The sequence below is a fragment of the Struthio camelus genome, chromosome 5 (genome assembly GCF_040807025.1).
Source record: "Struthio camelus isolate bStrCam1 chromosome 5, bStrCam1.hap1, whole genome shotgun sequence".
Lineage (NCBI taxonomy): Eukaryota > Metazoa > Chordata > Aves > Struthioniformes > Struthionidae > Struthio > Struthio camelus.
Window position 1 is genome coordinate 79,336,635 of NC_090946.1, and position 14,840 is coordinate 79,351,474.

The 14,840-nt window shown below is 46.0% G+C and overlaps 1 protein-coding gene and 1 non-coding gene across 2 annotated transcripts; one reads left to right on the forward strand and one right to left on the reverse strand.

The window, feature by feature from the left end:
- The first annotated feature begins 3,979 nt into the window (after positions 1 to 3,979).
- Positions 3,980 to 14,458, forward strand: TBPL2 (TATA-box binding protein like 2). Its single transcript, XM_068944079.1, has 7 exons — positions 3,980 to 4,030; positions 7,041 to 7,447; positions 8,528 to 8,615; positions 9,340 to 9,431; positions 10,698 to 10,865; positions 12,448 to 12,542; positions 14,379 to 14,458. The coding sequence occupies exons 1-7, from the start codon at positions 3,980 to 3,982 to the stop codon at positions 14,456 to 14,458; spliced, it is 981 nt and encodes a 326-aa protein (XP_068800180.1).
- On the reverse strand, positions 4,084 to 4,155 carry TRNAG-UCC (transfer RNA glycine (anticodon UCC)). The gene has a single exon. It is a non-coding gene; the product is annotated as a tRNA-Gly (tRNA).
- Positions 14,459 to 14,840: the final 382 nt, after the last annotated feature.

The following is a 14,840-nucleotide window of genomic DNA, read 5'->3' on the forward strand; positions in this document are numbered from 1 at the left end:
ACGGGTAGGTGTGAGAGGGTGAGACATCCATGGTGACACTTGTCGGGGACTGAAGGCACTCTGCCATCCACCTCTGAGCTGCTCCGGCTGTATCTGCTGTTGATACAAAACGTAGAGCAATGGAGTAATTGGAAGATGCTGCATTTGGAGGTAACTTGGTCACACTGTGTTCCTCTTTCCTTGGAGCGCAATCCTGCTCTCAGTTGCTCTTCTGTCTCCTCCAGAGGCATGGCTTTAATACCAGCAGGGCACCAGGAGACGCAAGCGCCGCCTGGGACAAGCTACACTCTGCAGAGACAATTACAGCTATAAAAACTTTGCATAAAGCTCAGGAGAGCAGAAAGCAGAGCATTGTCAGTCACGGGCTCTTAATTCCCAAACTGGCTCCTGAAAAAAGAGAAGAGAAAGCCAGACAAGATTAACCAACTTCAAAGCAAGCAGCAAGCCATTTATGGGGTGCTAGAATAGAAGACCGCTGTTGAGAGTATTAATGAGTACAGTAGGCAGAGTTTCCTTATGGATTTGCTCCTTGTCCCTTCCAGGTTTTGGAAGTCTCTTGTGATTAGTACCATCCCAGAACTAGATTACAGCAGATACCAGATAATGCAGGAACGTGTACTGCTAGAAATAGCTAAGAGGCTGATACAGGAACGTTAGGAGCAGCTCTGTGGAATAGCCTTCTGCAATTAGCTATCCAAGGAAGGAGACTGATTTTGAACACTTCTTAGAAGAACGCACAAAGCTCCTATTGTCATTCTAATCGTCAACTTTCCCAAGTAAAATTAACCAGTTTGCTAATTAAGAACTCATGACAATTCATCGCTAGAGTAACTAGGCACGTCGGATCATTCATCAGCCCTGTAACTGGCTCGCGCCGTTTGGGGCTGTGCGTAACTGCGAGCTCCAGCACGCAGCCAGCGTGCTCCGAGCAGACCGTCGCTGCTCGTGAGTCACCTCGGCCCGCTCGCCAGGCTGCTGAGGCTTCCCCAAGAAAAGAGAAAGGCGGCACCTTGAGCCGGAAAGTGTATTTTTTAAACTAAGACAGGGAAAATAGTTGCCCTTTCTAATATTATTTGACCTGGACGATCAGAAATGGACTAGATAACAAGTCTCACGAGTCTCAAGCTATACATTTTAAATTAACATCTGCCCAATGCATGACAGAGGTCAGAGCGTCCTGCTGACGGCAGCAGCTTGCTATCTCGTAGCAGAGAGAGGATGATGCCTCTGATGATTTCAGCCGAGAGAAGCAGGCAGAGAGGAGCAGACAAGCCCTAACGACACGCTGATGCATGCCATCTCTCAAGCAGCATCCAGAAGACCTGTCCGCTGAATCAAATTAAGCCTGAAGTGTTTAATTACCTAGACAATGCAATCTTAAATCCCTCTGAGAATGTTATAGTCTTTCACTTATTTTCCTTTCATCTCACCCTTGCAACAGGTAAATGATTTTAAACACACTTGACAGAGAAGGCACCAGCAAACTACCCAACTTGCCCAAAATCACGCAGGGTCTGCGGCGGGTGTTACGGCCTGCTGTTAGTGCGACAGAGCAGCGCTCTGCCCTTCGGACCGGCCTCCTCCTGCGGATCAGGGACGTACAGCGTGCCACGCGGCAGCTACCAGCCCCGCTCACCGTGGTCCTGCGAGCCACCCCTCAGTCTACGGCACCGTTGCGTGGATGGGACGAACAGCAGCTGGCAGGCAAAAGCCACGCCGGACGAGCTGAGCAGGACTCGTGCTCGGTTTTTTTCACTTCCGCTGCAGACCACGCTGTTCATCCGCCGGACAGCGACGCTTCCCAGACTTCAGGAAGAGGCCAGGGCTTCACGAGGCGAATGCTGGCAAACACGACTGAGCAAGTAGGGCGGTTTTGAGACGCACACGTTTGATGCTGAGCTCACTGGAAGCCCCAGGATGAATTCTTCCTATCAGTGCTGTGAATCACATACAAAGCAATGCTCCACATAATGTTAATATACTCCTGTTGTGGGCAGTGCTATCGGAGGGGATGATCCGGCAGTCTTTCCTTGTGCGGTCTTTCCATGCTCTCAGCCCAGACCCTCGGTGTGAAGTGCCCACACCAGATTTGCAGGCTGCCCTTATCCAGGGCAAGAAACTATAGCGGTATCAAGAGACTTGTATTTTGCATTCACCTCTCCGTGGCCTTTCTGTCACTTCAAAGGTCGTATTTGACTTCTCTATCTCAGTTCCGCAAAACGCAGGCAGCAGATCAGGGCCCAGGAGCTTCAGGGTGAACGTATCCCACCTAAGAGGCTGCTTATACACGGCTGGTGTTAGCCCTGCATTAAAGGGTTAATTAGACCAAGGAAACTTACACTACTATAGCTGCAATCATACAGGTAGGGCAGCACAAGGGGAACAGCAAGCCCTAGAAATACCATGAAACCAGCCCAGCAGGCTGCGCTCAGCAGGGATGGATGCTCGTAAGCCACGTGCGCTCAGCCTCAGATCTAACAGATGCAGATCTGACCCTTTGCACCTCTGGGACTCGCTGCAGGGGGCTGGAAGCAGCAAGAAGAGCCTGGCAGCACCTCTCAAACACTTGCTGCATGCACGGACTCTGATATCTTCTTCCAAAGGATTTCACCAGCTCGGCCAGCTGTTTGCAAGCAGATCTCACACCAAAAGGCAAAGACCTCCCTAGCAGAGCATCAGGTTTATTTAACATAGCAGCCAGCGCTATGTTAAACACCAGCCAAGCCAGGGAAAAGGATGTCTCCCCACCTGAGCTTTCACAGAAACCTGTCGCCCACTGTGCAGCAACAGGACAAGGAGAGAAGGAACAAGTCAGACAGCAAATGCTGGCATGAAGTCAAGAGGTGCCCAAGTGGGACGTCGGCAGTGCGGGACTCCCAGAGCATCACTTAGCGCTGCCAGACACAACATGGAAATCCGTCCCGGGAACGCGGCGGAGGGTTTGCATTGCTCCGCCTCGCACCGGCTGAGCCGCTCGCGCTCTCAGCACAGGAGTCTTTCTGAAAAGGGAATGGGGTGCATCGCACCGAGAGCCAGCCTTAACACGGGGTGGGCGGAAGCGGATAGATACCAACGGGGAAAACAACTGCAAGGCAAGGACAGCGGCGATGATAAGGCGTACTCGCTTCCTCCCCCCTCAGCGGTGCTTCTCAGCCCAGCTGAGAACAGGTCATTTCATTACAGTGCTGGGAGTCTGGAGCTCTTAATCTTGGACTGAGCTTGTTAAAGGGAGGCCATCTCTTCTGGCAGGGCCAGGTGTGACTTCCAGCACTTAATGAGGCAGGTGGGAGAAACTAAGGGCATGTTACACTCGCTCCGGCGAGAGGTAAAGCTCCGTCTTTGCCCCGTCTAAGTTGCAGCCTTGACTCCATTTCATCTTCAGTGCCGCAGAGGTGAGAGGGGTCAGCGGAGGGAAGGGGAGCTGGCGGGCAGGCTGCGTTCGTAGGCTCGCCTACGGCGCGAGAGACGGCCCTGCCTTCCCTAGTGCTTCCCCGAGATCAAGCAAGCCACCGCGGGCAACCCGACCAAAGGCAGGTTGAAGGTGTCCAGCTCAAAGGCTGTTTGAGAGGGGTAAAAATCACGGCAATGAGGCACGGCGCTGGCCCCGACGTTGCTCCGTCCCCCAACACGCCAACGCCTTGCGGTGTGCTTTAAAATCGGCTGTGAATTCAGTTCTGCTTCACATGTGCAAAGCGAAGCGTTCAGGCTGGGTTCTACCGCGATAAAAAAACAAGCGCCAGAACAGCGCTGCTGGGAGAAACACCCAGTATGGGCTTCCTCGGGAGCCCCCTCTTCCCAAAAACTCTCCCACCTGCGCCCGGCCCAAGCCTCGCCTCCGCTCCCGGCCGGGGGGAACCCCGGCCCGGGACGAGCTGCACCTGCCCCAGCGCCAGCGCCGGGGGGGGCGCAGCCGGGTGCGGAGCCGCCCCCCCCTCCCTAAAAGCCGGCGGTGGCGGGTGGCGTGGTGGCTCCTGCGCCCATGGACGGCGCGTCCCCGCTGGAGCGGTACCTGGAGCGCTGCGCCGGGCAGGTAGGGAGCGGGAAGGGGAAAAATAAAGTGAGGGGAAAGGAAAACACGGAGCTTGCGTTGGCCGGGAATCGAACCCGGGTCAACTGCTTGGAAGGCAGCTATGCTCACCACTATACCACCAACGCACCGCCGGGTTCGGCTTTCTGCCTGCGCCTCAAGTGCAGCGCTGCTCGCCCCGCCTGACCTGTGTGCTGGGGTATTCTGGCTCCGGGGGAGGGGAGCAACTCTTTCCAAAATATATTTTTCCCCCCCTCCCCATTTAAAAGGCCCTGCCTGGTCTTAGGTGGCTCCCTGGTGGAGGGGCTGCAGCCAGACCTTGTGCCCACCCTGTAGCACAGTGCTTTCCTTGCATGCCCTTCTGCTTTTTACTGACATGGTGCATCCTGCTTTGAGGTGTTTTTCAGCTCAGGAAAAGGGTTTAGCTAGGCTCTGTAAATCCACAGACCTCCTTGTAGCAGAGGGCAGCAGCCCTCTGACTACGATGCTGTAGGATGTCTAATGCGGTGACTTACAACCCAGGTTTTGCAAGCACTACTGAAGTTTGCATTTCAGGCTTGCTGGGTTACTACTTGCAGCACATGTGTGGGGTATCAGTTTGGGGGGGGGGAGAGAAACCCAGTCTGTTGCTTAAAGCAGCTGGCTTTGGTTTATGTGTACCTGGGTTGCCTGGAGTCCTGCGATGGGAGTGAAAATGGCTGTTTCCCTCAAACTGCCCCAACTTGGTGAGCTCAGACAGGCTCTCTGTCTGAGACCTCCTTTATGGAGCTGCTGGGAGATCCCCAAAGCTGTGCAGCTGATGGGGCCTTCAGTGAAGTTAATTAACCTGGAGGCTGTAGTAATAACCCTTGGCAGGCAGCCCAATATAAACATGGTCTTGTGCCCCCTTCCACAGCCTCTGAGCATCTGTCTAACAAGAAACCAATCTTCCACAGCGCTTAACCCTATAAGGTTTTTTCTAAAGCTGTTATCTGGAAACCTGATGAGAAAGAGAGACAGAAAACAAATCTTCATCTACTTTATGTAGTTTACTTTCTGTTGCTTTTTTTTTTGTTTTTTTTTCCAGCTGTTTAAGGCTTGTGGCTTCATATACACCACTCTTCATCAACTTCTCTCCTCAAGTTATGCCACAAACTCTGCTTTACCTCTGTTTCTTGACTGTTACAGTACTTACGTTCTCTGATGCCCTTGAGTACGCCTCTTAGCAGCCTCTCAGCAATGAGATGGTTTTGTTTTTTTTTTATTGTACTGTCTTCTGCACGTCACTGGGTTTGCAGAAAAATTGCTAGTCAGCTCCTCTGCAACTAAATCTTAGCGTATTGGAGGACTTGCAGAGACTGTGCTTTCCTTCCCCTGTTGCGAACATGGAAAAATTAAATAAAAATATTGTTTAAAAATATCTCTAAACTAGATGTATTTTTGCTGTTCCATAGCATATTGTCTCGTTGTATGTAACTGTTTATTGCTTTAAAATACACTTGTATCTGACTTGCTGATTCTGAGTGCTCTTGGGCCCTGTTTTCCAGAGACTAAAGGGGTTAAGGAGTGTCCAGATTTAGTCAGGATCAGTCCATCTCAAGTGATCTTTCATGGAGCTCTGTACCTAGAAGAAACAGCTTTGAGTCTAGGTACCCATGAAGCTTTTGTAATGAGACCTGATTGCATCTGCATTCAAGTCAGTAAAGGCTCTCTGAGCAGGTTTTGTCACTCAAGAATTTTCCAAGTGTCGGCAGAAAAATCTGCTGCCCCGTAAGAGGGAGCAGAGCTCTCCTCGTGTGCAGAGCACGCGTGGTTGCACTGCTAAGTGCACTGGTTGGCGCAGAACCCCCAGCAACGCTGGCTGCGAAGCGCCGATCTGGAAACTCTGCTCCCCCCGGAGATCAGGCAGGTACTGTCGGCTCAAGGGCCTCTGTCTTGTGCTCTGCTCCCAGCTCCACGTGTGCTTGGATTTCCAAGTCTTTCTGGCTTTCAATCCTAAAAATACACAAGACCGTTTGTATGGATCATCTAGTCCAGGCTGATACCTGCTGTGGGTAGCTGCTGAGATAGCCTTCTCGGAATAAGCTTTCCACTAATGAGAGCCTTGTAGCCAGACGAATAAGGGAGTACCTCCTTTCTTCAGCACTCGCCTCCTCAGTATTCCAGTGCCTTTTCAATGTTTAAAAAAAAAAAAAAAAAGATGATGTTGATAGAGGAGGACATTAGCATGCAAGAATTTGCTTGCAGTTACGTTGCATGCCTTAATCACTTGATCTGGGAAAGGACACTGGCTTTGCAAGCGGTGGCTTGCTTAAATTAGTCTGGTAACCACCAGCAACTGGGTGCTTAAGTTGCTCAGGATTCTGTGAACTGCTGCCCTCTGTTGCACAAATCTAATGTAACACTGATACTGTCCCCTGTGAGCAGGAGGAGGAAATCATAATATGCTGAATGAGGGTTAGAGCCAGCCAGAAAATGCCAGCTGTCTTCCACAGAAAAAACTCATGAGCAATTATGTCGCTTATAACTGAGGCGCAACAAAGGCTGTGAAGGGCAAAATGCCAACATTGTTCCTCCAGCCACCGATGATTGTCTATAATATTTCTCAATTTGTAGTGTGATTGGAGTGGTCCCGACTGCCTGTGAAACGTAGTGGGAGCGTGCACATCTCTGCTGTAGGAAGGCCACTGTTTCTTGCATCTCTTCATACCTTCTATCTTTGACTCTCTAGTAGGGGTGGAGCTACTGGGTTTGGGCCATCACCTGCAACTTGTGGGCTGCTGTTTTGTTTGCTAGTTTGACCCTTGAGCTATAAAAATAAAATTTTGCTGGGGGGAAATATCTCCCTTTTTTTTATGGCAATAGACAGTTGGGCAACACCTTTGAAACTATTCTTTGCTCTAATGTGTGTGTGTGTGGGGGGGGGAATATTGAAACTTCCTCATTGAATAGAAGATGTATTTTTTATTCGGTCTCCCAGTTGAATTATATGTTTTAATACAAAAACCTTAATGATGCTTCTTCTTAATTCAAGGATGACCTCTCAACTAGTCCTCAGCTGTTTACTCCCATGAGCCCTTATGACGTAGACCTTCCAATTCAGACAACTCCAGACGCATCATTCGGTGCTCAATTTAATCAGCCCAAAGAGCTTCCTCCAGACTTCTCTTCTGTGGATCTCAGCTTTCTTCCAGATATTAGCCAAGATGACAGAGAACAAAATCCATCTGAAGATGGTCATGAAATGCAAAAAGAGCTTGATGGGTCAGTATCAAGAAATGAGGACAGTGGTATCCTCATGGATGAAAGCAATCTGTCATATACAGATGCAACCCAGCCATCCTCTGAAACACCTGGTGTCTGTCCTCCTCTGACACCAATGACGCCTATGACCCCAGTGACACCTGCATCAGAAAGCTCTGGCATAGTTCCTCAGTTACAGTAAGTAAATTTGTGCAACATATGTAATGGTTTTGGGGACAGTACCATGTTTGCTGAAGCCTAATCTCCTTGAGGACTAGGTGTGTTTTGCTTGAAGAGCATGGTAGTACCCTGACTTTTCACTTATTGGAGAATGTGGCAAGTATGGGTTGGTCTTTTGAGGCGGGGGGGGGGGGGGGGGGAACACCCAAAAAACTGTGTGAGGGTGAGGTTTGTTTTTTCTTTGAGAGGTGGAACAAATGAATAGACAATACAGGAAGACAACTGGATATTATGCTGATGAATGCAATATAAAAAGAGAAACAGCGTAGAACCATACACAGCCTAGAAAAATAGGGAAGAGGGGACTTGATTAAACACACCGGTTGAGCGAGTATCTGCAATGCCTCTGGCTCCCGAAGGGAAATATATCATCTGGGAGACAGGAGATGAAGAATGTCCATGGGAGAACTGTCTGATAGAAATGATTTACTGTGTAGTATATATTCCTAGTTACTGCAATTTTCAGAACAAAAAGATCAAAAAGAAAACCCCGCTTGAAAAGGAGGCCTTTTTCCAGTAAGGAGAATTTCAGAGTGACGCCACACGTCTAAAGATGTGAATCTGCTCCTCTCTGAGAGCAGAAATGCAGCCTTAACTGAGCAAGGGAGAGGGACAAGAAAAGAGGCATTGTTACAGGGTCCTGTCTACATGAGAGCAACCGTGGAGTAGTTTATATTTGTAGAGGATAAGATACCCTTATCTACCTTAAGAGTGCTGCAGTGACTCTGTAAACTTAGTGCAATTTAAAGCTGTAAAAGGCTTCACTGATGTATTTATTGGAAGATACGCAGGCTTAGTATGCAGGGACTAATAATTTGAAACGCTGTTATATCCTCTGCCGTGAGAAACCTTAATTTTGGTATTGAATTACTTAAGCTTTGCCAAAAGTAGCTTAGTGTTGGAGTAGGAAAGAGGCAGGCAGGAAATTATTTGATGGCAACTAATTGGACTGTGACTTCACACTAAGCTAATAATGTTGGGCTTTGGCTCTGTAATGGCTTGCTTTTGCAATAAGAAAATTCCTCTCTTGTTCCTCAGGAACATAGTGTCGACTGTAAACTTGGCTTGTAAACTAGATCTGAAGAACATAGCTCTGCAGGCCAGAAATGCAGAGTACAACCCAAAGGTAAACCTTAAGGACTTTCAGTTTTACCCTCACTTCCCTTACTCGGTGCTGCTGAATTAAAACGTACAGATCTACCATGAGCTTTGCCCCTTTTCTAATAGCCCTATCTTGATCCATAGGGGAAAGTCACAAAAGTTCTGCAACTTAGCTCTGTCCAATTTAAAAAAAAAAGTCCCCTGTACTCCTTTTTTCTTTGAATAAAGCACATAGGGTGTTCCTGCAATGAGGTGTACCCAAGCCTTTTTAAGAAAGGAGGTCACCTCTCCCACCTGTGGCCTCCTACCTCCAGCTGAAATGGCTCAAGCAGCCCTCATCTGGGGGAGGAAAGACCTGCTCCAAAACTTCTGGGTGAAGGAAAGAGAATTATGGGAGTCAGACTGGCTTTTGAGGAAGCTGTGTTATGATGTGACACTTCTAGCAAGTGGCCTAGACTGTAGAAACTTGCTCAGAATGGATGGGGTGACTGAATATGACTCCAGGCTGTTAAACAAAATGTGAGGAAACAGGCAGCGGTCTTGTGCCTGTGTTCGTAAACTCATTTCTTTGGAGATGAATCTTGTTTGAAGGTAATAAATCAAAAAAAAAAAAAAGAGAAAAACACTAACAAAGCAAGTCCATGCTGTGCTGAGCTTCTTGAAGGAGATAATTCCTGAAAGAATGAACTGAAATGCGGTATCAACTAAATCTCTCAGCTTGATTGTAAGGTATTACTTTGAATTTCTAGAGGTTCGCTGCTGTGATCATGAGAATCAGGGAGCCACGAACAACAGCGCTTATTTTCAGTTCAGGAAAAATGGTCTGCACAGGAGCAAAAAGGTAGGTAACCCCCCCCCCCCCCCAAGGCTTGGGTCTTGCAGCTATAATGCTCTTCTGACAGAAAACTTTGATTAAATTATCTACCAAAGGGCTTGCCATAATATGCAGTACTGGTCTTGAAAATGTTTAGCTTTCTTCATGGTGGGAGTTTAGTAGTTACTGAACTGCATGCTTCTGTTCCCAATTATAGACTGAGCTGAGCAGACATTAGCAGAAAAGCTGTGAAAATGCCTAGGAATTGTTAAGGGAGTTATTTGCATTTCTCACTGACTTTAAAGTGAGTCAGGACGTAACCTGTGTCTGTCAAGTCTCTCTTCAGTGAGTGTTCACTAGTCCAACAGATCTGCCTCCAGAGGAAATAGGGATTTGAGAGAAGCAAAGATTATTTCTGCACTCTGAGGCTCTTGTCCTCAAGTTCAGCAGCTTCCTTGATTGATGGCCCTAAATGTCAATGGGATAATGCATTAACTTACAGCTTAAGAGACCTTTTCTCACTAAGCTCATTCCTGTCAGTCTAAACTTCCACACTGAAGGTTGGGCTTTACCTCAAAACTACCAGAGCTCTTTGCATGTTCCTGCTAGCACCTGGCTTCTCGGTGCGATATGGTTGCTCCAGAACAAGCGTATGGCAGGCAAAATTACCTAAATAGAGAAGCTGGAGCTTGTAGGAAGAGAGTACTTCCTTGGCAGATTGACCCCTGTAATGGGCAGACCAACCATGGGACACACAAGGCTTTCAAGTGGGAAAGAAGCAGGAACCTTCAGGCTAAGTTTTGGAACTTGGACCAGTTAAGCCAACTGAGAGTTGACTAAATTAGATGATCTGCAAGACAGGTGGTCTCGCTTGCATGAGATATGGAAGTTGGGAGGAGGAAGGAAGGTAGTTGCCTCTGGAGCATCGAGGCTTTAACTTGAGTAGGGGTATGAGGAAAATTCTCATGTGCCATATATTTGTCTTGGTGATGTTTAGTATCAAACAATTAGCCCCTAGCTTGTCTTTGAAGGTGCATTTCAGATCTTTTCTGATCCGGACAGGGAGTCTCATGGCAATTATAAAAAGAAATAGCCAAAAACTCCAGGTGTTTAACATGAACAGCAACCTCAAGGTCAATCTCTTTCTGAAGAAACCTAGCTTTTCCCAGTCCAAGCTTGGGTGTTGATTTACAGCGAAAAGGTGTTAATACCGTCCCACGCGAACTGAATTTCAGGTTCAAAACAGAAGAAACCACTAATCAAAGCTTATTTCCACCTCTGCTCTTCCTTCAGTGAAGAGCAATCACGGCTTGCAGCGAGGAAGTATGCACGCGTGGTGCAGAAGCTTGGGTTCCCCGCCAAGTTTCTGGACTTCAAGATACAGAATATGGTTGGGAGCTGTGACGTGAGGTTCCCCATCCGGCTGGAAGGGTTGGTTCTCACCCACCAGCAGTTCAGTAGGTAGGTGGTAGTGAGAGTTGCAACCCCATGTAGCTTGAGGCAGTGTTTTTGTAAACTGTGAACAGACTCAAATTCTGAAGCTGTACAAACCTGGCAAAAGAGTAACTAATTGGGTTCTGAATATGTAGTGTGTGGCTTTTTTTGTGGTTTTGGGTGCCATATGTTGCAATAAGGATAGTAAGGGTTCTCTCTCACAGTAACTCCTGTTCCTAGCAGGGCATAGGCCAAAATGACCCTCTGATTGGCATGATGATGCACGGCATCTGGCAATAGAGGTCTCGGCTCCTGGAGCAGTGACTGGCACAATGCAGCAGCAAAGGGCTCTTCTAAATTGCTCTCCTGGGTGTTTTCACTGCTTTCTCCTCACAGGCACACTATAAGCACCAGCTTTAGAATCCTTGCAACTGGGAGCATACTACATAAGTCTTGAATCGCTTCTGGGGTAACTGGATGCATGTTAGATGTGGTTAGGATGAAGGACTGGAGACTTGCAAGAATCTCATAGTTTCTCTGCTCAGTTGGTTTAAAAAAGACTTTTTTTTGCCTTTGATCGTGAATGTTACTGTTTGACACAATCCTCAGTGCTGCTGCATACCAGCTATGCACAAAGAAATGTGTACCAAAGGTTTTTGTTAATCTGAGCAGCGTTAGTAACCAGAGTTTTATGAGAGTAGCTATGTATAATGTCAAACCTTAGTGGGTACTTCTCACCTTCCCCCCCCCCCATTGTAGACCATGTCAACAGGAACATAACAAGTCTTGATTAAACAACTCAGGTTTAATTAAAGCAGCTCTTAAGCTACTTGGAGGAGGGGCACAGACCAGGTTCTCACTGTAAATGTCTTGCTAAGCTGGCCTCTGACATAATCTTTGCAGATAAACATCTAGTTTGATGGGAGTTAAGGTTTTTAAACGTCTGGTATGAAGCCAGACACCAGTTTCAAAATATAGAACTGGGAATATAGCGTGTTTCTGGGATATCACTTTGGTTCTTACTTGATTGGATGTCTATTACCCATTAATTTAAAGTAAACCTGTGTTTGAGTGAGGGACGTGCTGTGCCTTCTTCAGGATGGGTTTATTCAAAGCCGGTAACAACCAGCACCAAGGAAAAGATTAAAATTTCAATGCTGGGGGGGGGAAAAAAAACACATGGGGTGTTTTAGCACTGCATGTAATATTTTGCATTTAATTTTGGGCTGCTTTGGCTGAAAGACTAAATATATGTTAAAGATGCACTTGGTTGTCTTCCTGTCTTAGTTGCACAAGGCACTCCATAATAAGGGCTCTTTGCAGTCAAAGAAGGGTTTGAGTGCTGTTGGAAGATTACAATAATAGTTTTAGCACCATGGAAAAGCAGATTCAGAAGTGGCTCAGAAGTCTTTCAAAGTAAGCGCAGAGAATTCCTACGAGCTCTGGCAGGGTTTATCAGGTTTCCCTTCAAGATGTCTAAAATCTAGCCTACCTTTCTATGAGCAGTTAGCTTAAGATCTGTAATTACATTATTGTTAGTGTAATTTAAGAGCACTTCAGGCGGACAACACTGAAACACGCTTATATTTTACTTGTTTGCTTTAAACAGCTATGAACCTGAACTATTTCCTGGACTTATTTATAGGATGGTCAAACCAAGGATAGTGCTGCTCATCTTTGTGTCTGGAAAAGTTGTACTGACTGGTAAGTAGTCTCCCTCTGTACAGCTGTAACTAAGTGCTACCGCATGTTCTAAGGAAGTGTTTAAGTTGAACGCTAGCTAAACAAATATCTTGCCATAGTAAAACCGCTTAGCAAGCTTATTTATGCCTACTGATGCCTTATCATACTTATTTGTGTTTTCTGCAGGTAACAATTGGTATTGCTGCACTATAATCTTATATTGCTTCATACAGGGTCTCAGATTTCCATGTCGTTAAACTGGAGTATCTTTATTTGACGCATACAGTATTATGCTCTGCATAAATGTACCCAATCCCAGCAGGATGCTGACATGCTAGTAGCCATTCAGCTGCTTAAATATGGATACCATAATAACAGCAGTTTAAAATTGTTTGGACAGGAAGCAAACTTCTTAAAACACTTCACTGATAACATTCACTAGAGATTATTAGAAGAAAGGGTGGAGTGTAGGAACCCATTCCAGACTGTTTGGCAAAGTACTTGTAAGTGAAAGCCTTACTAAGTAAGCGTGCTCAGCAGATATCTGTAGCCAGATCCCTTGTGAACATGCTAAATTCCTGAACGCATGTCCCTAAATATTCTTTTGTAAAACTCATGGAAATGCTTTTATTCGGATGTACCGAAAGGTAAATAGTACTTCTTCCCAGAAGAACTGGATGCTGAGTGTATGTTGACATCAGAGCTTTGTGGCATGTGAAAGACAAATGAGAACGGGCCTGCCTTAGCCAGAGATTCTCACAGTCATAAATCATGAATGAGCTCAACTAATTGAACTATGGGGCACGCAGGACGAAGCTTAAATGCTTCCTCCTCCAATTTCCCTCCACCATTTTAGGCTGAATGAACTCATATTGGTCAGCTCTACTCTGCTGATATTTGCAGAATACATTTTAGGTGCATAAATTGCAACACCCTCTGGAGTGTGTAGCAGGCCCGGAAGGACTAAGGCAAAGGAAGGACCAACTCCTTATCTCTGAACACTGGGCCCAGCTATAATGAAAAAAACAAATTTGCTGAGCTGCAGTTTTTTTTTTCCTCCTGATCCAGAATGGTTCTTGTGGTAACTCAGATGAATTAGTCATGACCAAGCGTGTTCTAGCATATTCATGTGGAAAGGAAAAGGTTTGGAAGTTCATCCTGAGTGCCACTTAGTCTAGCTATTTAGCTCATTTAAATGCAGCTGCAGTTTGCTTGTAGCTAATGTTTTTTTACACTAGTAGGGTAAAGTACTGTCACTGGCCAGGAATGTTCTTGTCCACTGCAGTAGAGTTAATGTGCAATGCTTTGTATTAAAGATTTGCTTGTGGTAATATGGATAAGGCTGGCTTAGAAATTGCAGGTAACTTAAAGTTTTAAAACAAACAAAATCCCACAGTTCTGAGGAACTCCTCCCTTCCAGTTCTGAAATAGCTGTGGATCAACTTCCAGTATTGGAAGAAATGCCCTTCACTTCTTGTCTCCAGCTTTTCACTGAACCTGTCAACAGGCAGAGCTGTTACTGTTAAACAGATAATGCTGTGGTTCTTCAGAGCGGGCTCTTTTTTTCTTCCCCAATGTTTTGCACCTGCCAGGAGTAGCCAACTGCTGTTTTTGTGCTACAGATTAAACAAATCTAGTCTCATCTTAAAAGAAAGCAAACTAGAAAGTCTGTTCTTTGTGAGGTGGCAGAAGTATCATGATACAAATTCTGCTTGAAAAAAAAAAAACACTCTAACATTGCTTCTTAAAGTGACTTTTTAAACTCCTATACTTCAAAGTCTCATCATTAACTGAATGCAATTCAAAGCTATTCTCAGCACTTAATTCTTAATCTGTTTTTCCTACGTGTCTTTACAGGAGCAAAAGAGCGTTCTGAAATCTATGAAGCATTTGAGAACATCTATCCCATTCTAAAAGGTTTCAAGAAAGCATCGTAACATGGCCCACAAAGCAACTAAGAATAATACATGGGTTTGCATTGCTGTGCATGATATTTCTGTACCCAGCTATAAACCTGTGGATTATTAAGCAAACCATGCTACTCTGAACACTAAATGCTGATGTCTTTCTATAGTCTGTGAAAGGGTTTTTTGCTTGGAGACTTGCTGTCTGTAATCCACTTGTATTCAGACAACTTGTATCAAGATGAAAATTTAGCCAAATGAATGCACTTTTAATAGAAATGCATGTTAAGGCTGCACTTAAGTATTTTGTAATAGAAGCATATGTCTCCTTCCTGTTGAACAGGTGAATCAACACTGCACTTAAAACTAGCTCTGTCAATATCCTCAGAGTGCAAAAAAAAAACAAAACTAGTTC